The 26,925-nt window shown below is 38.3% G+C and overlaps 2 protein-coding genes across 2 annotated transcripts; both read left to right on the top strand.

The window, feature by feature from the left end:
• Nucleotides 1-1,094: 1,094 nt before the first annotated feature.
• Nucleotides 1,095-8,894, top strand: LOC134496749 (vomeronasal type-2 receptor 26-like). The gene is made up of 6 exons (XM_063302458.1): nt 1,095-1,312; nt 2,547-2,838; nt 5,143-6,003; nt 6,243-6,470; nt 7,118-7,244; nt 7,990-8,894. The coding sequence occupies exons 1-6, from the start codon at nt 1,095-1,097 to the stop codon at nt 8,892-8,894; spliced, it is 2,631 nt and encodes an 876-aa protein (XP_063158528.1).
• A 3,342-nt stretch (nt 8,895-12,236) lies between these two features.
• LOC134496748 (vomeronasal type-2 receptor 26-like) lies at nt 12,237-21,179 on the top strand. The gene is made up of 6 exons (XM_063302457.1): nt 12,237-12,391; nt 14,402-14,693; nt 17,565-18,425; nt 18,665-18,892; nt 19,541-19,667; nt 20,275-21,179. Exons 1-6 carry the CDS (start codon nt 12,237-12,239, stop codon nt 21,177-21,179), a joined length of 2,568 nt encoding a protein of 855 aa, XP_063158527.1.
• Nucleotides 21,180-26,925: the final 5,746 nt, after the last annotated feature.

Below are 26,925 nucleotides of genomic sequence, written 5' to 3'. Positions count from 1 at the left end.
ATATTGGCAATAACTGCCCAGAGTCCCCCATTGGGGGAGAGGGGCGGTAATATAAATCTAATAAATAAATAAAATAAAATAAAAATAAGGTAATCAATCAGACCTAGTCTGGAGATTGGGGCTCAGTCCTGACGTCAATTCTATTTAACCCTTTTTGAAAACCAAAATATAGACATTGCTTTCAATATTACGATAAGATGGTTCTTTTTCATACTTCACTTCCTCAAAATGCAAGTCGACCATTTGTTACCTGCCTTCTGATTTGTTCTGCAGTGTCAGTTTAAACTGAAATATAATGCCAAGTGTCATCCTGAACCCCAACACCATTCTTATTTCTATATAAATGTGATTTACTGCCAACACCTTGAAACACAAAAATCAAAACCTTATGGGGGTAATAGATATAATCTGAGCTCCCGTTCAAAGTTTGTGGTCATTGTAGAAGTGAGGTGCAAGACTGAAAACAGGGAAGACCCACCACACTCCAGGACAATCAAAGGTTAGATATATTGTATATCTCTGAGGACAAGTGAGTTGTGCATATTTATGGTGGAAAGATGAAAGAGGAGAGTTGAGCCAAGGGTCCTAAGATATAAGATGATTATCCTTTCATCTGGGTGCTTTGTGTCACACTACAGGGCAACTCTGAAACTAGGACCTCTCCCAATGTTATCAGTACTATCAAATGTATAGATCTTCTTTCTAAGTTAGAGAGAAAAGTTCATTCAAAGGTGAAGAAAACATGTTTTCTCAAGTACTGTGGGGACTGAAGTCGAAAGCATTGTACTCTTCAATTATCCCAAGACTGGTAATCAATGCTTCTCTTGGGTCAATGTCCTTTGGACTTTCAGTTTCCAAGTAGAAAAGAAAGTGATTCATTTGAAATAAACAAATATCTATTTGAAGTGAAGAAAGAATGAAAACACAGTTGATCTTTCTGATTGATTGATGACAGGTTCTTCTTTTCTAAGTCCCACTTCTATGAGCAGATTTTTCTGTTGATCGCAAGAGGTCTAATTACATTTCTGTGAATTAAATTTCTGCCAATTAAATAAGAATCCCAGTGTAGGAGAAAGATTTGATGTGCAGTGAAGATGGTGCTTGTAGTACCTTTGCTTGTAGCCCTGTTCTGTCCTAAAGCATGCAAGGCTTATAATACGAATTGTAAAATTCATACGCCTCGTAAGCCACAGCATTCATATCACAAATCGGGAGACATTGTAATTGGTGGCATAGCAACTCTAGCATATTTCCTGGACAATGCTATAAATTTCAGGGAAGAGCCCTCACCATCATTGCGTGGAGACCTGATGTAAGACCTTTTATGTTCCTCTATTTTCTTAAAAGATTGAGCAGTCCTAAAGCTGCAGCCTAAAGAAGGATAGATTAGCTTAATGTAGAAAATACTCCTAGAATCACAGATACTGAAGAAAAGGAGCTCCTTCTTCCAGAGACTGTGGGGAGTGAATGTGCCACATCTTAGACTGTGTAAACTCTGAGTGCATTGTGGGACTCAGTAAGGCTTAATTCTAAATCTTCTAGTTTTCCATGATTTCTTTCACTACTTCTATATTACACCAATTTATCTCAGCCTCATCTGATATCTCACTTTCTGATTTAATTCCTGCACTTTTTATTTCTTTACTCAATAGATTTGCATTTTGTGTATGAAGGACCTGTTTTATCCTATATGTGCCAGTGGCTTCCTTTTTTCTTTTTATGGACCATATTTGAGGTACAACGAATAATGAAACATGTGAAGGTTCCACTTTTCTTTTAATTATCTTTTATTTCTTTTTAAAATGTTTATTATGTTGTTCTAAGTCTTAATACATCTTGCGTGATGTATTGTCTCTATGAGAACCATTCTTGCTTGAATTTAGTTAATATCTGTTATGAATATATGCATTTAATTTTGCCATTGCTGCATGTTCTCCAAGTTTAAGTTCCCAATTGGATATTGTTGGAATTATATCTTTTTTCAGTATGGGCAAAAGTTATTCCCACTGCTATGAGCATATATCTTTTACAAAAATTATGACGTTTCTGGTTGACTTTTTTTCCTGGAAATATACCTAGGAGGAAAAGGTGTGGTTTCATTTCAGATTTAAATTCCAAAATTTCCTGCATTGTCCTGTGTATATCTTTACAGGACTTTGGTTTATTTTTTCATCTCCAGAACATGTGGTAAAACGTTCCATATGTTCCATGTATTTCCAACATTTATTACTATATGATTTGTCTATCTTAGTTCCTATTGAGGGTGCTGTTTACCATCCCAAAAACAATTTAAGGTCCCACTTTTCTAAATCGCAGGGATGCATCCAGACAGAATCATATTAAAAATGAATCCAAGGAAGGAAATTGGGCTACAAGTTTATTAAAAAAAACTCTAAAACCTCTTGTTTTAACTATATTTAGAACTGGAATCATAGATGACCTTTTAAAATTCCCTATTAACTTCAATCTTTCTTTTTTTCTGTTTTCCAAAAAACTACCTTGTATGGAAGACTCTCTAAATTTATATAGTTTATTTCTTCTTGTAGTTTACTGCCTAAGAATTACCAACACATCCTGGCCCTGGAATTTGCAGTGAAGGAGATCAGTGAAAACCCTCATCTCTTACCCAATGTCACCTTGGGCTTCCACATCCTTGACAGTCACTTCAGTGCCCAGAAGACCTACCATGCCACAATGTTACTGCTTTACACCATGAAGAGCTTTGTTCCTAACTATATCAGTGGCATCCAGAATGATCTGACAGCGGTGATTGGGGGACTGGACTCCAAAACCTCCATTCACATTGCAAATATCTTGGATAACTACAAGGTTCCACAGGTAGAGTACATCAGCCTCATGCCTAACTATTGGAGCACAATATCATTTCTTACTTTTCTGGATGTTCACGTTTGTTTAAGATCTCTCAATCAGAGAAAGCCAATGGAATTTTTATTAACAGTATTTCCACATCATATGTGTTTACTTATTACTTCTTTTAAAAAAAGTTTATTCAATTTATAGTATTTTTTAGCCAAAAAGAAAGCAAGGGCAAATAATAGCACCAATGAATAACATTATTCAGTAGACTATGACCTACTGAAATGTAATGATTTCCACAGGAGGAATAGTTTCAACCTTGTGCAGCATCTGCTGTACCAACTCAAAGGCTAAGATAAGGTAATTGAAGAAGGTTTGTTCGCTAGACATGATCTGTTAGAGGATATGCACGCCAAAGGGAGAGAGAAGAAGAGAATACTTCCTGCCTTTTCCTCTAGAGAAAGAGCAGGAGGCAAACTGAATGAACAAATGAAAAATGACACAGAGGTGCAGCAAACTGAATGGCTGCTTCTTTATATTTATATTTGCATTTGTGTAAATTAAGCTGAGTATAATGCATACATTCCTAACCTGGGAGCTCATCTCGCTTTAAATTATATACATCACCGCATCCATTCATATGAGTCAAGGGCATTTCTTTAAACCTAATTTAACCATCTGCTTCCATTACAAGCATGGTGAAAGGTATGACATTTCCACCATGTTTTTTGTCCAACTACACCATCAGCATTTTCCAAAGACACTGCTTAAAATAATGAAGTTGTACATGGATGCATGAGGAATTATTTCTCAGCTGCAAATGTTACATTAATGCACCTATGCAGATGAATTCACAATTTGGAGCTTGAAGCCTGCTTTTCGGATATGATGGTGAACAGAGTATTGTCTGGAAAAGTGGTGGTTCAGACCAATACGTTTAAGAGAGGGGAACATCTCTCCAGGATCAAGGGCCATCTTCTGATGAACAACGTCACTATCCATACTGTACAAGTCCTTACATGCCCCAGACTAAGCACTCAGACAGGATTAAGAGTGATCTCTGTGGAGTCCTGTAGTGATTCTTAGTAGCTTCAGCAAGACTTTTCCAGCAGTATGTGCTCCATAATTGTATTGTAGCTGATACAATAACGAGACAAGGAATTATTTGCAGATAAAGCATTGCCTATATAATCACTCTTAAAGTTCTTAAACAGCTATTGCATTATATATATATATATATATATATATATATATATATACACACACATACATATATATATACATACATACACACACACACACATACACATACATACATATACATATACATACACACACATACATACATACACACCCACACACACAGACATACACAAACAGACACACATACATACATACATATACATACACACACCCACACACACACATATTCCATTTCCCATTCCAGCCTGCATCCCTGGGATTTCCTTAATGGTCTTAATTGAATCATTTTAAAAATATTTAAAATACAAAAATATTAATAATTTGAAATTTGTATTTTTTGAATTTTAATATCATAATGTAGAAATGCAACAAGATAATGGATGCAATTCAATCGAGAATTTAGTAGATTGATGGATTGCATTATTTTAGCGCTGCATGTAACTGTGAATTCATGACTGTAAATTCCGACGTCATCCCAGTCGAGGATTCACTTAAGTAATTCAAGGTTTATTACTTCCTTTGGGAAGATATTTCTGTGATGACTTTTCCCTTGTAGCTTGTTAAATAAAAGGGATGCAAATAGAAATTAATATAGTCTAGGTTATTGGTGCATATGAAAATTAGAATCCCTAGGTTGGAGATACGGTAGTTGCATGTCACGCTACATTAATGGTGATCATAGGGCAGCAAGAGGTGAGCTTGAGGGAAAATTAAGCAACACTTTGAATAAAGTGATCCAGGGTGACATGGATTTTATATCTGAATAATTTAAAGAGACATGCAGTGTTTGCAAACAGAAAAACAATTTTAAGTAAAAATATATATAAACAAAAAACAAAAAATTCCACAGTTTTATGTGGTCATTATAAAAATGATTTTTCAAAAATTAATATAAATTAAGCAGGTTCCTCACTCAGACCTAAACTAATTAAAGCGTCGTAGTCCAGAAACTATTATCCTGGATCAGTCCTAGTTGAGTACCAGCAGATAATACAATGGAATGATGTCAATTGTGTTCTTTGGGTTAACAAATGAAGTTCAGGGAAAGCTGGAAACAATTAATTATAAGCAAATGTTCCTCCACCCCTTCCCTCTTTTCTTTTCCCCTTAAACCTACTTCAGCTCATCTATGGCTCTGCTCCTGTCATGAACTATAAAACCCCAGGACTTTCCTTCTTCCAAATGAGCCCTAAGGAAAGACTTCAATATAAAGGGATTCTATTGTTGCTTCTCCATTTCAACTGGACATGGATTGGGGTTATCGTGATGGAAAATGACAATGGAGAAAGATTTCTAGATATGATCATTCCGTTATTTTCTAAGCATGGCATTTGCTTTACATTGACAGAGAGAATTGCCCAGATAGAGTCAGTCAATGAATTGTCTTCTCTATTTGAACAAGGTGCAAAATTACATGATAAAATCATGGAAGGTAAAAGCAATGTTATGATTTGTTATGGAGAGTCCAATGCCTTATATCTCCTGAGATGGTTACCATATCTGTCAAAAAAAGAACATGATATTGACACAGCAAAAGGGAAAGTATGGATATTGACATCTCAAGCTGAACTTGCATCAAAAGTCTATCAAAAGGATTGGGATATACAAATAATCGATGGTGCTCTGTCCTTCACAATTCACACCAACAGCCCACCAGGATTTAAACCTTTTCTTGAAAGCAGAAATCCTCTTAACCCAAAAGGCGATGGCTTTATCATGGACTTCTGGCAACAGGTCTTCAACTGTGTAATTCCAACCTCAGTGGTTGGCAAGGTGGTTGGAGATCTGTGCACTGGGAGAGAGAATATGGAAAACCTTCCTAAAATCCTTTTTGAAATGGGCATGATTGGACACAGTTACAGCATCTATAATGCTGTCTATGCTGTGGCCTATGCTTTACATACCATGATGTTGTCTCGACTTAGACATAGAACAAGAGTAGATGAAGGAAGCTTGAATGTTCACAATCAAGTTGCCTGGCAGGTAAATGGGGAGAACATCCTCAGGTAATCAGGAACTGCAGAACATACTGTGGTATAAAGGAAATTGTAAACCATCTTTGATTCCATTTCCATCCTACTTTCACACCAGCGGTAATCATGCAAAATGTTGTTTCAATGAAGCTTTGAGTTCCATTTTGCTCCTCCTCTGTCTTCTAGACATTTTCCCCCAAAGGTACAATTGTATCTTTCTAAACTTCTGTCTTTCCCTTTTCATTCTAGGTGCATCACTTCCTGAAAGGTCTTTCATTTAATAATACTGCTGGGGATGAGGTTTCTCTAGATTCCAATGGAGAATTACTAGCTGGTCTGGATGTAATGAACTGGATTGTTTTTTCAAACCACTCCTTTGTTAGAGTGAAAGTTGGGAAGGTGGATTCTGGAGTTCCCACTGACCAAACTTTCATCATTAATAAAGATGCCATAACTTGGCATAGCTGGTTTAACCAGGTAAGATTGAAAATCAAGGCGTTTTGGAAAGCTGCTGTTTTTTCACCAGCCATGAAGTCCTTTATCACATGCAAATAATAATAATAGTAGTAATAATAGAACGAACAATTCTGATAAGATAAGACTCCACAGTGGTCTTCATTATTTCTAGTTGTTATGAATGTATAACTGTACAACTGTACTGTAAAACTTTTTATTTTTATTCTGTTTATGATCTTTCAGAGTAAAAATGTCATTTCTGGAGCATTAACCATGATGACATATTAATTCCATCCAGGAATAATAGATCATTAGTCATGACATGACACAAGTATACCGATGGCAATGTCTGCCAATAGTTCAACTTAAAAATTGTTAGGATTTTAGCATCTACTGTCCTCCAGAGTTGATCAATGAATTGATCAATGCTCTTTATTTATTTTATTGATATCCAGTATATTTCAGATTTTGTCACCACCCATCTCACTCAAAGACCAACTCTGGGTGGTTTACAATAAAACTAAAAATAAATACAGATTAAAATGCAATACAAACTGTACTTCGAAAATATAAATATAAAGGTAAACGTAAAATATAAAATGGGTATCTCAAGCTATACAATGTCATAAACTCAAAATTGCCAGTATTTTTTCTCATTGATGGATTAGTCTCAGCCTCTTTCAATATGCAGTGAGAGTTGCCGTCCTGGTTCCAGCAAGAAAGGGAAGGAAGGGGAGCCCTTTTGCTGCTATGACTGCATCTCGTGCCCAGATGGGAAGATTTCAGAGAAGGAGGGTAAGAAACCTGCTGCTTGGACTTAGCAGCAAATGGTGGCACTCTAGAGGAATGTGGGAGTACTGTTCGTAACCCGGGAGTCTTCCTTTTATAATTCTAAACCTGCTGAAGGGAGTCGAAATATGAATACTGAAGCCTGGAGCTTGGCCATTCCTATTCTATCCCAAAGAGAAAAACTTTCCAACTATGGTCTGACCTTTTCTAATCACTGAGATTAGCAAACATGGTTGTGTCCAGAAAAGGGAGAATTGCAAACCATTCTTAGAAATTTACACCTTTCTCTTCAGAGATAGAGGACATCTCTAATGCTTTTGTTATTTTATTGTTTTAGCACATTTAGTTTAGAATTTATGGTAGTGATACAAGAATTGGGAGACATGAATTCAGGACACTGGCCGCAATTATCCTGGGAGCATGATTTCACTAACACTGCATTATGAATATCAAAACTGGAGACTTTCCCAGTACATCACACCAGTATCATCCACAACATCAGCAGGGAACATATGCTACATTATGATTACTATTTTATTATTGCCATGAATATAAACTCAGTAACTGTGTTATCCACACAGAGACTCAGACACATATTGTATACTTACCGTTTAATAGATTATTTGTTATATGTGTAAGTGCGTAAGGAATATACACTACTTATTAAAGAACCTTATTGCTGAAATGCACACTGTACTCTGGGAAGGTTCCTGAGATGAAGACCACATTTTTTGTCTCATCATTTTTTCAGATAGTAACGAATGCTATACTTGTAAAGATGGAAGCTTTCCCAACGTACATCAGGATTCCTGCAGTCCAAAGACTGTGACCTTTTTGTCTTACGAAGAACCTCTGGGGATCAGTTTAGCCTTCTTTGCTCTTCTCTTTTCTGTGCTCTCAGCCTTCGTCCTTGGGATCTTTGTGAAGAACCACAGCACTCCCATTGTGGTCGCCAATAACCGAGACCTCACCTACATTCTCCTCACCTCCCTCCTGCTCTGCTTCCTGTCTGCACTCCTCTTCCTTGGCCGTCCCAAGAAGGGGATATGTCTCCTCCAACAACCTGCTTTTGGCGTCTCCTTCTCCATGGCTGTGTCTTCTGTGTTGGCAAAAACTGTCACAGTGGTTCTGGCTTTCCTGGCCACCAAGCCAGGATCCAGGATGAGACTCTTCATGGGAAAGAGACTCTCCAACGCCATCGTCATTTCCTGCTCTCTTATTCAAACAGCCATTTGTATGTCATGGCTGGCAAACTCTCCCCCCTTCCCAGACTTTGACATGCACTCAGTGCTTGAAGAAATTGTCCTGCAGTGTAACCAGGGATCTGAGATCATGTTTTATTCTGTCCTGACCTATATGGGTTTGTTGGCTGTTGTTAGTTTCATCGTTGCGTTCTTGGCCAGGACGTTACCTGACACCTTCAATGAAGCCAAGTTCATCACTTTCAGCATGCTGGTCTTCTGCAGTGTTTGGCTCTCCTTTGTTCCAACCTACTTGAGCACTAAAGGAAAGTACATGGTGGCTGTGGAAATATTTTCCATCTTAACCTCTAGTGCTGGTTTGTTGGGCTGCATCTTTTTCCCCAAATGCTATATTATTTTGATCAAGCCCAACCTTAACACCAGGGAACAGCTAATGAAGAGAGAAAAGGAATGAGTTTAACTGAGAGTGCCCTTTGCTGTAATTTATAACGTAGCAATTGTATGTTGTTAATGTAATAATAAAAAGCTTGATGTTGGTTTTTGCTTTCCACTGTGGATGGTGATCTCTATAATCTTCCTGCTGGCAATATTTTTTTCCAAAAATATTTATTTATTTATTTATTATTCATATTTCTATCACTGCCCATCTCCCCCCAAAAGGAGGGGACAAAATATGTCAGGCGGATCAAATCTAATTTGAAGGCATCCATCCCTGAGGCTTTATAGCTGATGGTAGAGGTCTGCTTTACCTCTTTGATCTCCTTCACTCTTACAAATAACTTTCACTTTTCCGATTTGAGATCAAGGGCAGAAAGCAGTCCCAGTGTTGCAAATATGAAATCATTAATGGATCACCTTAGATAAGGGGCAGAGTGCAGCAAAACCTGGGAAATTCAAACTCCAAACATCCATTCTGGTCAGGAGGTTCTCTCTCTCTCTCTCTCCTCTGAACTTTTAGAAGAGAAACGGGGAGGACCCCATTTTGCCTTTGTTTTATTTTTTCGTGCTTTATTTGTCTGCTTCCCATTGCTGGTACTTTGCATCCCTACTCAAGAGACTAGGGGCCTTTTCTCTTCAGTTCATGCGGAAGGAGACAGTCCTAGCTAGTCTGCTGTTAACTCAACTGTGCTTACCTTATCACCCTTCAGTGGGCGGAGTATTCTTTCTCATGGGGACATGTCTATTGGTGGGTTCGAGCGAAATGGTGAGGCCAGATCCTGATGGTCTTCCATGTTGCTTTCTTTGAAAGATCTTGCTTCCAAGGATGAGTTGGCTTGCAAGTTTGAAGTTAGAAGGTTTTGGTAATAGCCTGTAAATCACACTGGTTTTCTGTAACTATTTGTACAAATACACCTCAGGTATAATGTTGTCTAGTACATTGAGTACTAATGTTGTGAGAGGAGACAAAACTTCATTTCAGATTATTAAAATCTTCTGGACTCTTCCTTTCCCTAAGTCTTCCACTTTGTACAGAATATAAAGATTATTGTTGTTGACTGTTAAATCTTTTTTTTCCCTTCCCTTCCCTTCCTTTCCCTTTCCTTTCCTTTCTTTCTTTTTTTTAAATTTAAAGTAATTTTCCCTACTTCTTTTGAATGTTTTTCAAGGAATCAATTTTCAGTATACTTGGCAGTCCCAGTGAATGAAAAAACTTGACCCTTTTGATCCTGGTGGATCTCAGCAGATTTACCTCTATTAATATCCAGATTACCTACAAAATGAGGGAATTAGACACACGTATGATGATTTCACTCCTTCCGGAGCATGTACATCCAGTCAATATTGTTGGGGGAAAGAAACATCTAAGCCATGTCTTTTATGGTCCTTCTCCTTAGCCTTCTCCTTCTCCTTCTTCATTTGATCTGATTGAAGTAGCATAGCAGTCTGTAAATAAATAAGGAGATATAAAAATAACCAGTTGGAATTACTGAGCAAAAATATCAGCACAGCTTATGGTTGATAGCACAGTCACATGCCTGATAGGGAGGAAGTTCCTCTGCTTCTTCCTCAAACACACCTGCCAAGTCAGTATTTTCTGGCAAGGCAAGGAGTCAGCACACTCACCGGGCATGCCCACAGGGCAAGTGTGGAAAGCCTGCAAGCTTGTGCTATTGACGTTTTGGGGACAGAATGCTCCCAGTGCACATTTGGATTATGTCTCTGTAGCCAGTGGGAACTTGCAAGGAAGCAGTGGCAAGAATGCTGTGTGATGATTTCTGCAGAAATTCCACCTCTCTGACATCCGACCTCAGTCTACATGCCTGACCTATATATCTGGAGTCTGAAAGCCAGAGCCCCAGATCCTCAGATGCCAGATTCAGTATAATAAAAACTATAATGCCCAGCTTAGACTTGGAGGACTGATGAACATCACCAGTTAATCAGGCTCAATCCACCTAAAGGTTCTCTAATCAAATCAAATGTTTATTACGGTCATAGAACAGCATAGTGCCTATCTCTACATTCTTGTCAGAAAAGCAGAACAGCGAAGACACAAAACTAAAGTCCAACTTTTTGGATGAAACTAACATACAATTCCTAACGGGCAAATTCAAGGGAGCGCAATCAAGCAGATGCATGCAAACAACACCTAAGAGTGCTGTCACGGGCCTCATTGTCCTCAGTTGCTGCTCCTAATTACAAGGACTAGCTGTATATCCTTCCCGGCTGTCCAGTTTTGTGCTTTTATCTATAGTACCTGCCTTTCCTCAGGCTTGAAAATCTGCATCCATATTCTTTCTTTTTCAGAAAGAAACTAACAATCCACTAAAGTATGAGCCGGAACAATGGAGTTCTGAAAAAAAGTTGATTTATTGGCAGCCAACCAATAAAGAAGATGGTTCTTTTTCATACTTCACTTCCTCAAAATGCAAGTCAACCACTTGTTACCTGCCTTCTGATTTGTTCTGCGGTGTCAGTTTAAACTGAAATATAATGCCAAGTGTCATCCTGAGCCCCAACCCCATTCTTATTTCTATATAAATGTGATTTACTGCCAACACCTTGAAACACAAAAATCAAAACCTTATGGGTGTGATAGATATAATCTGAGCTCCCGTTCAAAGTTTGTGGTCATTGTAGAAGTGAGGCGCAAGACTGAAAACAGAGAAGACCCACCACACTCCAGGACAATCAAAGGTTAGATATATTGTATATCTCTGAGGACAAGTGAGTTGTGCATATTTATGGTGGAAAGGTGAAAGAGGAGAGTTGAGCCAAGGGTCCTAAGATATAAGATGATTATCCTTTCATCTGGGTGCTTTGTGCGACACTACAGGGCAACTCTGAAACTAGGACCTCTCCCAATGTTATCAGTACTATCAAATGTATAGATCTTCTTTCTAAGTTAGAGAGAAAAGTTCATTCAAAGGTGAAGAAAACATGTTTTCTCAAGTACTGTGGGGACTGAAGTCGAAAGCATTGTACTCTTCAATTATCCCAAGACTGGTAATCAATGCTTCTCTTGGATCAATCTCCTTTGGATTTTCAGTTTCCAAGTAGAAAAGAAAGTGATTCATTTGAAATAAACAAATATCTATTTGAAGTGAAGGAAGAATGAAAACACAGTTGATCTTTCTGATTGATTGATGACAGGTTCTTCTTTTCTAAGTCCCACTTCTATGAGCAGATTTTTCTGTTGATCGCAAGAGGTCTAATTACATTTCTGTGAATTAAATTTCTGCCAATTAAATAAGAATCCCAGTGTAGGAGAAAGATTTGAGGTGCAGTGAAGATGGTGCTTGTAGTACCTTTGCTTGTAGCCCTGTTCTGTCCTAAAGCATGCAAGGCTTATAATATGAATTGTAAAATTCATACGCCTCGTAAGCCACAGGATTCATATCACAAATCGGGAGACATTGTAATTGGTGGCATAGCAACTCTAGCATATTTCCTGGACAATGCTATAAATTTCAGGGAAGAGCCCTCACCATCATTGCATGGAGACCTGATGTAAGACCTTTTATGTTCCTCTATTTTCTTAAAAGATTGAGCAGTCCTAAAGCTGCAGCCTAAAGAAGGATAGATTAGCTTAATGTAGAAAATACTCCTAGAATCACAGATACTGAAGAAAAGGAGCTCCTTCTTCCAGAGACTGTGGGGAGTGAATGTGCCACATCTTAGACTGTGTAAACTCTGAGTGCATTGTGGGACTCAGTAAGGCTTAATTCTAAGTAATGTCCCTATTTCTCCAATTACATTTTCAGAGTCTTCTAATTTTTCATGTTTTCTTTCACTACTTTCTGTTTTATACCAATTTATCTCAGCTTCATTTGATATCTCACTTTCTGACTTAATTCCTGCACCTTTTATTTCTTGACTCAATTGATTTATGTCATGTATGTAAAGGACCTGTTTCATTTAATGAATGAATTAATTAAAACGTTACGGTCCCACGTTTCTTTACATTATGTTTTCATTTCTTTTTTAAAAAATTAATTATATTGTCGTAATTCTTAATGCATTATATTGTTTCATCTCACTAATGTTTGCATTGTATTGATTGAGGATTCCTAATACTCTAATGTTTAGACAGGTCACAGCATAGAGGATAAAAAGAAAAAAGAGGTATTCAATCAATATTAATTATAATTTAAGAGATCCAGTTTGGTGCAGTGGTTAAGGCATCAGGCTAGAAACCAGGGGACTGTAAGTTCTAGTCCTGCATTAGACACAAAGCCAGTTGGGTGAACTTGGATCAGTGACTTCCTCTCAGCCCTAGAAGGAGGCAATGGGAAACCACTTCTGAAAAACCTGCCAAGAAAACTGCAGGAAATTGTTATCGGCAGTCTCTGAGAATCAGACATGATTGAACCAATTAAAAAAAATTCCACAGAGGCAGATATTTCTGCTGACATGGTTAATATTGAGAATTGGGCACTATTGAATGGATTAAAAAAAATTACAATTTAGGATATCAATGTTAATGAGTGTAACATTATTTGACCTTTTTATCCAGAATTGAATGTAATATTAAAAAACAGCAACCACTATAGATTGCATCAAAGGATTTGTTGTACAATGAAGGTTTCATTCTTAAGCTGATTATTTAGTATTAAGGTGTCCATTGTATTGTTACTTAATGTTTGACAACAATTTAAATACCAAAAAATAAGGGATAAAGAAAAATTGAAAAGAGAAAAACTAGTGGGTGTCTCACTTCTCCCTTTTTGTACATTTGCTAATTTACAGTGTTTATAAACATTTGAGCCCCCGTGGAAGCCAGAGTATACATGATTATATTGGCCATCTTACGTGATGTATTGTCTCTGTGAGAACCATTCATGCTTGAATTTAGTTAAATATCTGTTAAGAATATATGCATTTAACATTGGCATTGCTGCATATTCTCCAAGTTTAAGTTCCCAACCGGATATTGTTGGAATTAGATCTATTTTTCAGTATTGGTCAAAAGTTATGCTCACTGCTTTGAGCATATATCTTTTACAATAAATTGTGTTTCTTGTTTCTTGTTTTCTGAAAATAAGAAAACAAGAAAAGGTATGGTTTCATTTCAAATTGGAACTCCACAATTTTCTGCATATCCTATGTATATCTTTATAGTACTTTGGGTTATTTTTCCCTTCCAGCACATGTGGCAAACCTTTCCATTAGTTCTGTGGCATTTCCAGCATTTATTACTGTATGATTTGTCTATCTTAGATCTTATTGATGGTGCTGTATACCATCCACCAAGCATTTTAAGGTCCCACTTTTCTAAATCGCAGGGATGCATCCAGACAGAATCATATGAAAAATGAATCCAAGGAAGGAAATTGGGCTACGAATTGATGAGAAAAAATTTAAACCATATTGATTTAATTATATTCAGAACTGGAATCATACAGGACCTTTTACAATTCCCTCAGTATTAACCTCAATCTTTCTTTTTTCTCTGTTTTCCAAAAAAACTATCTTGTATGGAAGGCTCTTTAAATTTATAGAGTTTATCTTCTCACATAGTTTACTGCCTAAGAATTACCAGCACATCCTGGCCTTGGTATTTGCAGTGAAGGAGATCAGTGAAAACCCTCATCTCTTACCCAATGTCACCTTGGGCTTCCACATCTATGACAGTCACTTCAGTGCCCAGAAGACCTACCATGCCACAATGTTACTGCTTTACAACCTGAAGCTCTTTGTTCCTAACTATATCAGTGACATCAAGAATGATCTGACAGCAGTGATTGGGGGACTGGACTCCAAAACTTCCATTGAAATTGCAAATATCTTGGATAACTACAAGGTTCCACAGGTAGAGTACATCAGCGTCAGATTATGTCTAACTATTGGAGCACAATTTCTTACTCTTCTGGATGTTCAAGATTGTTTAAAATCTGTAAATCAGAGAAAGCAAACAGAATTTTTATTAACAGTATTTCCAGATTAGATGTGATTAAGTATTACTTTTAAAAAAAGTTTAAGGCAATTTATAGTATTTTTAGACAAAAAGAAACCAAGTGCAAATAACAGTACCAATGAATAACTTTATTCAGTAGATTATGATCTGCTGAGTTGTAATGATTTCCAGAGGAGCAATAGTTTTAATCTTGTGCAGCATCTGGTGTACCAACTCAAAGGCTAAGACAAGATAATTGAATAAGGTTTGTTTGTTTATCTATCTATCTATCTATCTATCTATCTATCTATCTATCTATCTGTCAAATTTATCACCGCCCATCTCCCCCTCAAAGAGGGACTCTGGGAGGTTTACAGTAAAAAACAATTAACCACAAAGTAATATAAATACTGTACAATATTATAATATAAATCAACAATAAAACGTAACATAGAAATATACTAAAATCTAATAGAATCCAGATGGGAAAGTTCTCTCTCAATCCGTAAGCAAAACAGGGCAATTGTAGGGAGCTGGCAATCCCCAGGAGTAGCTGTTCTCCTTCCTGCCCCAGGCATAATGACAAAACCAGTTTTTTAAGTTTTTGCAGAAGTCCAGGACTGATGGGGACTGTCTCAACTTCAGGGGGAGAATGTTCCAAAGGGCAGGAGCTGCTGAAGAAAAGGGACGCTTCCGCGACCCCACCAGATGGAACTATCTAGCAGATGGCATCCGTAGCATGCCCTCTCTGCTTGCCTGGGTGGGACGGGTTGATGTAATGGGGATGAGGTGGTCCCTCAGGTAGCCTGGCCCCATGCCATGTAGGGCTTTAAAGGTCATAGCCAACACTTTGAATTGGACCCGGAAGCAAATTGGAACCCAGTGCAGCTTGTGCAGTAAAGGTGTTACGCGTGCCGCCCTTGGGGCACCTAGAATTACCTGCACGGCTGTGTTCTGGACCAGCTGTAGCTTCCGGATAATCTACAAGGGTAGCCCCATATAGAGCGCATTACAGTAGTCTATGTGGGAGATAACCAGGGCACAAGTGACTGTTCGAAGGGCCTCCCATTCCAGGAAAGGGCGTAACTGGTGCACCTCATGGAGTTGTGCAAAGGCCCTCCTGGTGACTGCCACCTGCTCTTTGAGCAGGACTCGTGAGTCCAGGCGGACCCCCAGGTTACACACTGGATCTGTCTGGGGCAGTGCGACCCCACCCAGGTTTCTTCTCTAGACATGATCTGTTAGATGATATGAAAGCCAAAGGGAGAGAGAAGAAGAGAATACGTACTGCCTGTTCCTCTAGAGAAAGAGAAGGAGGCAAACCAAATGCACTAATGAAAAAGGAACACAGAGGTGCAGCAAACCAAATGGCTGTTTCTTTGAAATTATTTATATTTGCATATTTGTAAATTTGTAAATTAAGTTGAGTATTATGCATATATTCCTAAATTGGGAGCTCATCTAACTTTAAAGTATACAGATGATCCCATCCATTCATATGAGTCAAGGGCATTTCTTTTAAACTCATTTAAACATCTACTTCCATTAGAAACACAATGAAGAGTATGACAACACATTTTCATCATGTTTTTTGTCCAACTACACCATCACCATTTTCCCGAGAAACTGCTTAAAATAATGAAATTGCACATGGATCTCATAATTTTCCATATAAGAATACTTTTCATCAATTATTCATACCCCCACCACTATACTGGAGTAATACGAAAATCTCCTTGAATTTGAGTTCCATCTACCTCTCTTGGCAACAAGATTGATGTGTTTCTCCTTTCCTGTCTCCTGTTCTCCGTTTCCCCTTCCAGCTTACATCCCTGGGATTTTAGTAACGGTCTTAAATGAATTATTCTTTTAAAACATTAAAATACGAAACTGTTAATGGTTTGAAAATTGTATTTTTTGAATTTTAAAACCATAGTGTAGAAATGCAACAAGAGAATGGATGCAATTGAAATGAGAATTTAGTATTGTCTAGGTTATTGGTGCATATGAAAATTAGAATCCCTAGGTTGGAGATACGGTAGTTGCATGTTACGCTACATTAATGGTGATCATAGGGCAGCAAGAGATGAGCTTGAGGGAAAGGTATGCAACACTCTGAATAAAAGCAATCCAGGGTGAACAATTCTATTAAGTGCCATGAATTTTATATCTGAATTGTTTAAAGAGACATGCAGTGTTTGCAAACAGAAGAGCAGGTTTTAAGTTAAAAAAATAAATACACAATTTAAAAAAAAAAAATCTATTTATTTATTTATTTATTTATTTTATCCTGCCTTTATTATGTTATAATAATAATTACAAGTCAAGGTGGAGAACATATGTCATACTCCTTCCTCCTCCTATTTTCCCCACAACAACTCTGTGAGGTGAGTTGGGCTGAGAGAGAGGGACTGGCACCCAGCTGGCTTTCGTGCCTATGGTGGGAGTAGAACTCAGAGCCTTCTGTTTCTAGCCCTTTGTCTTAACCACTAGACCAAACAGGCTCTCTCCTCATTTTAAGGCGGTCATTGTAAAAAAATAATAATAAAAAAATTGATAAATTTAGGCAGGTTCCTTACTCAGTCCAAAACTACTTAAAAGGTCATAGTCCAGAAACTATTATCCTGGATCAGTCCTATTTCATTAGCAGCAGATAATGCAATGGAATGATGTCGGTTCTGTTCTTTGGTTTAACAAATGAAGTTCAGGGAAAGCTGGAAACAATTAATTATAAGCAAATGTTCCTCCACCCCTTCCCTCTCCCCCCTCCCCTTAAACCTACTTCAGCTCATCTATGGCTCTGCTCCTGTCATGAACTATAAAACCCCAGGACTTTCCTTCTTCCAAATGAGCCCTATGGAGAGGCTTCAGTATGAAGGGATTCTATCGTTGCTTCTCCACTTCAACTGGACATGGATTGGAGTTGGCGTGATGGATAATGACAATGGAGAAAGATTTCTAGATATGATCATTCCATTATTTTCTAAGCATGGCATTTGCTTTACATTGACAGAGAGAATTGCCTTCATAGAGTCAGTTAATGAATTGTCTTCTTCATTTGAACAAGGTGCAAAATTACATGATAAAATCATGGAAAGCAAAAGCAATGTTATGATTTTCTACGGAGAGTCCAATGCCTTGGTTTTTCTGAGATGGTTACCGTATCTGTCAAAAAAAGAATTTGATACAGATGCAGCAAAAGGGAAAGTATGGATATTGACATCTCAAGCAGAACTTGCATCAAATGTCTTTCAAAAGGATTGGGATATAAAAATAATCGATGGTGCTCTGTCCTTCACAATACACACCAACAGCCCACCAGGATTTAAACCTTTTCTTGAAAGCAGAAATCCTCTTAACCCAAAAGGCGATGGCTTTATCATAGACTTCTGGCAACAGGCCTTCAATTGTGTATTTCTAACCTCAGTGGTTGGCAAGGTGGTTGGAGATCTGTGCACTGGGAGAGAGAATATGGAAAACCTTCCTAAAATTGTTTTTGAAATGGGCATGACTGGACACAGTTACAGCATCTATAATGCTGTCTATGCTGTGGCCTATGCTTTACATACCATGATGTCGACTCGATTTAGACATAGAACAAGAATAGATGAAGGAAGCTTGAATGTTCACAATCAAGTTGCCTGGCAGGTAAATGGGGAGAACATCCTCAGGTAATCAGGAACTGCAGAACATACTGTGGTATAAAGGAAATTGTAAACCATCTTTGAATCCATTTCCATCCTACTTTCACACCAGCGGTAATCATGCAAAATGTTGTTTCAATCAAGCTTTGAGTTCCATATTGCTCCTCCTCCATCTTCTAGACATTTTCCCCCAAAGGTACAATTGTATCTTTCTAAACTTCTGTGTTTTCCTTTTCATCCTAGTTGCATCACTTCCTGAAAGGTCTTTCATTTAATAATACTGCTGGGGATGAGATTTCTCTAGATTCCAATGGAGAATTACTAGCTGGTCTGGATGTAATGAACTGGATTGTTTTTTCAAACCAATCCTTTGTTAGAGTGAAAGTTGGGAAGGTGGATTCCGGAGTTCCCACTGACCAAACTTTCATCATTAATAAAGATGCCATAACTTGGCACAGCTGGTTTAACCAGGTAAGATTGAAAATCAAGGCGTTTTGGAAAGCTTCTCTTTTTTCACCAGCCATGAAGTCCTTTATCACATGCAAATAATAATAGTAGTAGTAATAACAGAACGAACAATTCTGGTAAGATAAGACTCCACAGTGGTCTTCATTATCTCTAGTTGTTATGAATGTATAACTGTACAACTGTACTGTAAAACTTTTAATTTCTATTCTGTTTATGATCTTTCAGAGTAAAAATGTCATTTCTGGAGCATTAACCATGATGACATATTAATTCCATCCAGGAATAATAGATCATTAGTCATGACATGACACAAGTATACCGATGGCAATGTCTGCCAATAGTTCAATTTAAAAAATTGTTAGGATTTTAACATCTACTCTCATCCAGAGTTGATCAATGAATTGACCAATGCTCTTTATTTATTTTATTGATATCCAGTATATTTCAGATTTTATCACCACCCATCTCACTCAAAGACCAACTCTGGGCGCTTTACAATAAAACTAAAAATAAATACAGATTAAAATGCAATACAAACTGTACTTCTTAAATATAAATATAAAGGGAAATGTAAAATATAAAACGGGTATCTCAAACTATACAATGTCATACACTCAAAATTGCCAGTATTTTTTCTCATTGATGGATTAGTCTCAGCCTCTTTCAATATGCAGTGAGAGTTGCCGTCCTGGTTCCAGCAAGAAAGGGAAGGAAGGGGAGCCCTTTTGCTGCTATGACTGCATCTTGTGCCCAGATGGGAAGATTTCAGAGAAGGAGGGTAAGAAACCTGCTGCTTGGACTTAGCAGCAAATGGTGGCACTCTAGAGGAATGTGGGAGTACTGTTCGTAACCCGTGAGTCTTCCTTTCATAATTCTAAACTTGCTGAAGGGAGTCGAAATATGAATACTGAAGCCTTTTCTCTTCAGACATAGAGGACATCTCTAATGCTTTTGTTATTTTATTGTTTTAGCACATTTAGTTTAGAATTTATGGTAGTGATACAAGAATTGGGAGACATGAATTCAGGACACTGGCCGCAATTATGCTGGGAGCATGATTTCACTAACACTGCATTATGAATATCAAAACTGAAGCCTTTCCCAGTACATCACACCAGTATCATCCACAACATCAGCAGGGAACATATGCTACATTATGATTACGATTTTATTATTGCCATGAATATAAACTCAGTAACTGTGTTATCCACACAGAGACTCAGACACATATTGTATACTTACCGTTTAATAGATTATTTGTTATATGTGTAAGTGCGTAAGGAATATACACTACTTATTAAAGAACCTTATTGCTGAAATGCACACTGTACTCTGGGAAGGTTCCTGAGATGAAGACCACATTTTTTGTCTCATCATTTTTTCAGATAGTAACGAATGCTATACTTGTAAAGATGGAAGCTTTCCCAACGTACATCAGGATTCCTGCAGTCCAAAGACTGTGACCTTTTTGTCTTACGAAGAACCTCTGGGGATCAGTTTAGCCTTCTTTGCTCTTCTCTTTTCTGTGCTCTCAGTCTTCGTCCTTGGGATCTTTGTGAAGAACCACAGCACTCCCATTGTGGTCGCCAATAACCGAGACCTCACCTACATTCTCCTCACCTCCCTCCTGCTCTGCTTCCTGTCTGCACTCCTCTTCCTTGGCCGTCCCAAGAAGGGGATATGTCTCCTCCAACAACCTGCTTTTGGCGTCTCCTTCTCCATGGCTGTGTCTTCTGTGTTGGCAAAAACTGTCACAGTGGTTCTGGCTTTCCTGGCCACCAAGCCAGGATCCAGGATGAGACTCTTCATGGGAAAGAGACTCTCCAACGCCATCGTCATTTCCTGCTCTCTTATTCAAACAGCCATTTGTATGTCATGGCTGGCAAACTCTCCCCCCTTCCCAGACTTTGACATGCACTCAGTGCTTGAAGAAATTGTCCTGCAGTGTAACCAGGGATCTGAGATCATGTTTTATTCTGTCCTGACCTATATGGGTTTGTTGGCTGTTGTTAGTTTCATCGTTGCGTTCTTGGCCAGGACGTTACCTGACACCTTCAATGAAGCCAAGTTCATCACTTTCAGCATGCTGGTCTTCTGCAGTGTTTGGCTCTCCTTTGTTCCATCCTACTTGAGCACTAAAGGAAAGTACATGGTGGCTGTGGAAATATTTTCCATCTTAACCTCTAGTGCTGGTTTGTTGGGCTGCATCTTTTTCCCCAAATGCTATATTATTTTGATCAAGCCCAACCTTAACACCAGGGAACACCTAATGAAGAGAGAAAAGGAATGAGTTTATCTGAGAGTGCCCTTTCCTCTAATTTATAATGTGGCAATTTTGTGTTATTAATGTAGTAATAAAAAAAAAAGCTTCATGTTTGTTTTTGCCTTCCACTGTGGATGGTGATCTCTATAATCTTCCTGTTAGCAATACTTTTTTTCCAAAATACATCAGGTGGATCAAATCTAATTTGAAGGCATCCATCCCTGAAGCTTTATAGCTGATGGTAGAGGTCTGCTTTATCTCTTTGATCTCCTTTACTCTTACTAATAACTTTCTACCTTCCTATTTGAGATCAAGGGCAGAAAGCAGTCCCAATGTTGCAAATATGAAATCATTAATGGATCATCTTAGATAATGGGCAGAGTGCAGCAAAACCTGGGAAATTCAAACTCCAAGCAGCCATTCTGGTCAGGAGATTCTCTCTCTCTCTCTGCTCTGAACTTTTAGAAGAGAAAAGGGGAGAACCCCATTTTGCCTTTGTTTTATTTTTTTCTTGCTTTATTTGTCTGCTCCCCATTTCTGGCACTTTGCATGCCTACTCAAGAGAATATGGGCCTTTTCTCTTCAGTTCATGCAGAAGGGGACAGTTCTAGCTAGTCTACTGCGCAAACTCTACTCCTCCCCTGTACAAGGAAGAGAAGACACTGAAGACATGACATATTTTCTCTCAACATTTTTTTATACTGGAATCAAAGGGGTTGGGAGGCAGAATTTCAGTTGTAGAATTATTTGATAGCCTTCAATGTACTAGAATAGTACATTAAGTACACATTTAGAAAAGAATGCTCTGGAGATCCAAACAGTGACAGCCAGCAAAAATAACAAGCAAGCAAACCCCACAGATCGAGCACATTAACCTTGTGTTTTCTTTCAATTCTGTTATTGGCATAAACACATTCTTGGAAACTGAAAGTCAAACCATTATCCATATACATATATGCCTTTTTTAATACGAGAGTCCCAGGATGAAGACAACATTGAAGATCAATTTATGTTTGGTACAGCATTGAAGCATATTTAGGGGAAGCTTAATTGAGCCTTCTGAATTATCAATATGTACAGTGGCTAGAATGTTGGACAAGCACTGGGGAGTTGCTTGCTCAGCTTCAGAAACTGGAAGGACCGGCTGCCACAACTTCAAATGGTCACTTAACGAATGGTCAGTAAGTGAGGACTACCTCTACTTCAGGCCAGTCACTTTTTCTCAGCACAACTGAGCTCAACATACCCAGATGGGCAGAGCAGGGATTTTCTTTTACCTTGTTTTGTTTTTTTTTTTGGTAGTAGAAAGATGGTTTTGGTGATATTCTTTGTTCCAACATCTCAGAATAGTGATCATATTGATTTGAAAGCTATTGCTTGCAGAATTCCAGCACTGTAGAATGTGTGTATGCATATTTCTCTCTCTCTCTATCTATCTATCTATCTATCTATCTATCTATCTATCTATCTATCTATCTATCTATCTCTATCTCTCTATCTCTGTGTGTGTGTTTGTGTGTGTGTGTGAGAGAGAGAAAAAGCTAGCACAAATAGTTTGTTTACTAATTGGGCATGTCATGCTGCCAGAATAGCATAAAAGAACAAAAGGTGGGGTATTCAGGAAAGGGAGCATTTGACCCCACTTCCAAAACAACTGAAGATATCACTGTCATTTTGCAACTGTCTCTCCTTGCTGAATCACAGCAATGCTCCCCACCTTCTCCTACTCATAAATCAGCTCACTTTAACCTCAATTAAAGCATAACTAATTTCCCCTTCTTGCTACACAGAGAAGAGTTGAAGAATTATCCTACATCAAAGAACAAGTTGGATCAAGAAGATTTGTTTTCCCCCAATAGCTCTATTGTTTCTCCTGAAAGATGAGATTGCTGTTCTGATCATGCCGCAGATAACACCTATTCTCTTTCAAATTCCCCAGAGAGACACAGAAAGATTGAAGGCATGTTCCCACAAAGACTTCAGATTTCCTGTTTGAAGCTTTAGTGCAGGCCTTGAAATTTGGGATGCAGAACTTGGAAAAGAAGACAAGTTGTATGATTGGAAAAATGTTGCCTATTGATCTCTGTCCTTCCTCCTTACACTGACCATAAGCCTGCAGTTCACTACGTTATCCATAGGGATCGATCAGTGATAACCTGAATCTTGGGAATTCCTAAACGAGTGAGATTGAGATCTTTTTTTGAAAAAACTCTACCAACACTGAACCTTTAAATGTATTCCTTAAAATCAGAGAGCAGAAACTTGGTAGGGGACCCCATACCACACTTTTTGCTGGTGTGTGCAATTTTTCCATTCATTCTTCAGTTTTATTTGCAGATGACACTGTAGCTCTTTGTACTACTAGAACTCTGATAAAGGAGAATGCTGAAAGAACTGGGACAATAATTTATTTTTCTTCCTTTGATATCATCACAATTTCAACATTTCTAATTCTTACTGTGTGGTACCCAGAGTTGGACATAATACTAAAGGTGGTCAGCAGAGAATAGAACAGAAATATTATTTTCCATTATTGGGAAACTGTATTTCTATTTCAAAACTCTATTTCTATTGTTACAGATAAAAATTGGGTTGGGCTTTTTTTGCAATCCACCGTACTGTTAACATTTTCTTCTTGTTCTTCCTCATATTATGTTTGCTTATTGTATGCCACCCAAAGCCTGTATGGATGGAGTGGCCTATAAAAGCTGACAATTTGTTAATTAAATGCCATTATCGTTGCCACTATTAAACTTCTATCTTATCCTTGTGCTTGCAAAATGTAACGTATCATAAAAAGAAATGCAGTTCACATACAGTAGTTACGTACTAAAATATAGCAAGGAACCTGACAGCCTTCATTCTTAACCAAAGATCTGGAAAAAAAAATCTTTATAGGAGATGTGAATTTTGTTCACATACACAAGAAGACATATGCATTTCCAGAAGCAGAAGTGTTCTACAATTTAGTCACTTCGAAGAAAGATTTGTACGACATCAGTGCCTAATGTACCTTGGATGGTAGTGGAACACTAAGCAAGGTTTCACTGACCTCATGAGTGAAAATTCATTGGGTGCAAGTCTGGTTTTATCTGCACTCTATTAAAAGATTTCATAGAACCCTGTATTCTCCTTGTACATATCCTCTTTGCATACCTGCGAATATAAATAAAATCCATGTCTTCCCTCTGTTCAACAACCCATTGAAAAAATGTACCTAAGTGGCCCATTTGGCATCATATCTCCTCATAGGTACTTGGTAGTTAGTTAAGAATTAAATATATATATATATATATATATATATATATATATATATATATATATATATATATATATATATATATATATAGTTCCCCTGGGGGCAACTTCATCAGCAGAGGACATACAGTATGTAATTGAGACCTGTTTCCATGCTTCTATATTTTATTCCTGAGAGCATTCAAGCATCCCCCCTGCCTCACTTGCTATTTTCTCTCAGAGTAACAAAACACAAATACCTTAATGGGACTAACAAAATATGAAACACAGATTAGGGATGTACAGAAGACCAACATGGCTGCTTTTCTGTAACAAGATATGCATCGTCTAACAGTAACATGTAGGAATGTGGTTTTGATCACAGAGGCAAAAGGAACATCAGAGAGTCTCTAGTGGCCTTCAGGGGCTCTGCTCCACAAGTAGCTGGTTGTGAGACCGTTTTTCAAGTTGGGTGCCCGAGAGCAGTTGGGAGTGTTGCTGCTGTATCAGCCTCCCTGCTGCGTAGCAACCTCTCTGCCTGAGCTGCTGGAGACCATCTTGGGGTTGGCAGTGGAGTTCCCCAGGCTTATGGTTGTGGGGGACTTCAATCTGCCATCCTTGGGGCGGGCCTTGGAGGCAGCTTGGGAGTTCATGGCCACCATGGTGGCCATGGGCCTGACTCAGATTATTCAGGACCCGACTCAAGACAGTGGCCTCACACCAGATTTAGTTTTCTTGTTGGAGCAGTGGCAATGTGATCTGAGAGGAGAGTTACATCTTTCCCCTTTGTCATGATCAGATCACACCCTGGTGACCTTGAGATTCCCATGTGCAATCCCAATCTGCAGGGAGGCAGGACCTATTGATCGGTCTGCACCGGCAACTGATGGACCCAATGGGGTTTCAGAGGGAGCTGGGGTTATACCCCAGGACATGCTGCACAGTCCAGTGGAGGCCCTGGCTGCTGCCTGAAATAGGGAGGCAGCCAGGGCCTTGGATAGGATTGTGCCTGTGTGGCCTCTCTTGCCTTATTCAACCCGACACCCCCTGTGGTTTACGGAGGAGTTGAGGGTTTTGAAGAGGCTTAACAGACATCTAGAGTGCTGCTGGAGGAAGACAAAGACTGAATCCAACCAAACACAAGCTAGAGCCATGATTAAGGCCTACCTTGTGGTGGTAAGAGTGGCGAAAAGTCAAAATCACAGCTATGACAGTATGCTAAAAGACCTACCTCTTTGTACATGTACATGACATCAATACACATACAAAAGGGGTGGGATTTATTGTGATGCCATGACAGCTGTCTTGTCATTTTTTCCCCCCTTGTGGACATCACCACCGACCAAGGCCTTCCCAGGATGAACATCGGAAGTATATATTCTTTTTTTTTAATCTTTCCTTCCTCTCCACATTTTTAATGAATATGTTTTATATCATATTCTTCTACACTGTTTATCTATTGTTTTAAATATTATGTTTTTCTGTATTTGCTGTTTTTTTTTGTAAATTGCCTCAAGAAGTTTTGGCCTATACAGTTGTAAAAATGTATATAAATGTATTATATGACGCAGCTCTATCAGAAGGTCTCTGGAAGCTGATTTGTGAAATCATTACTGACAGAATATTGTTTTTGTTATTACTATTACTATTATTATTATGCAATAAATAAATGTATTTATTCAAATAAATAAATAAGTATTGGGTTCAGGTACAGGTCACAGAAGGCTTGAGTTGTCTTGCAGCTCCAGTATAGAATTAATCCTGCATTATTAGTTCATTTGCCAGCCCTCAATGTAAGGAAATGGCTAGATTTGTATGTTCAAGAGCAAAATACACCTCCAGTTTGCCACTCAGCCTTCATTCTGTGTATTGCAATTGTTTTATCTTATTTTATTAAAATCTTGTTATTAATCTATCTATTGCTTCTGGCACAAATTTCAACCAGGAAACACCAACTGAATGGGTGCAAATGTTTTAACTGCTGCACTGGTTTATTCAGTGAGTAATTTGTGTGCAGGATGCCTGCTGTGTGAATTGGCCAGTGTGATAAAGTTTTGTTCCTGTGCCACTGTAAACCACATTGTATGACATATTTGCTAATGTTTTGGTACAGCCTGGAGACAAAATGGTATAATGTTAACCAATCCAACCAGAGTAAAGCTAATTTACACATAAAGAACTCACCATCAGAAACTTCATGGAAGGAAGGGAGTTTGGCAAGTAAGGAATGGGAGGTTTCACAGTTCAGTAAAATCCAGGTACCTTCAATAAATGAAACAAGAAATGGGGAAAAAATACACTTTGGATATACAAAGCACCTTTTCCTTAGTCAAGCCATTGGTTCATTTCTTAATTGTGCTTATACTGTAGAGTCCTTGGTGCTCTCTGAGCCTTGTTGTTTTCTTGCAGATGTTTCATTGCCAGACTAGGCAACATCTTCAGTGCGAAGAGGAAGTGGGCCTTGCTCTCAGTTTGCATACCGTGGCTTGACCTGCTTGTGTGGGCGGGCATATTGTTCTCTCCTTGGAAGTTCTTT

Source organism: Candoia aspera, chromosome 4 (genome assembly GCF_035149785.1).
Source record: "Candoia aspera isolate rCanAsp1 chromosome 4, rCanAsp1.hap2, whole genome shotgun sequence".
Classification (NCBI taxonomy): Eukaryota; Metazoa; Chordata; class Lepidosauria; order Squamata; family Boidae; genus Candoia; species Candoia aspera.
Note: the sequence above shows the minus strand (reverse complement) of the source record. Positions and strands in the feature narration are given on the sequence as shown.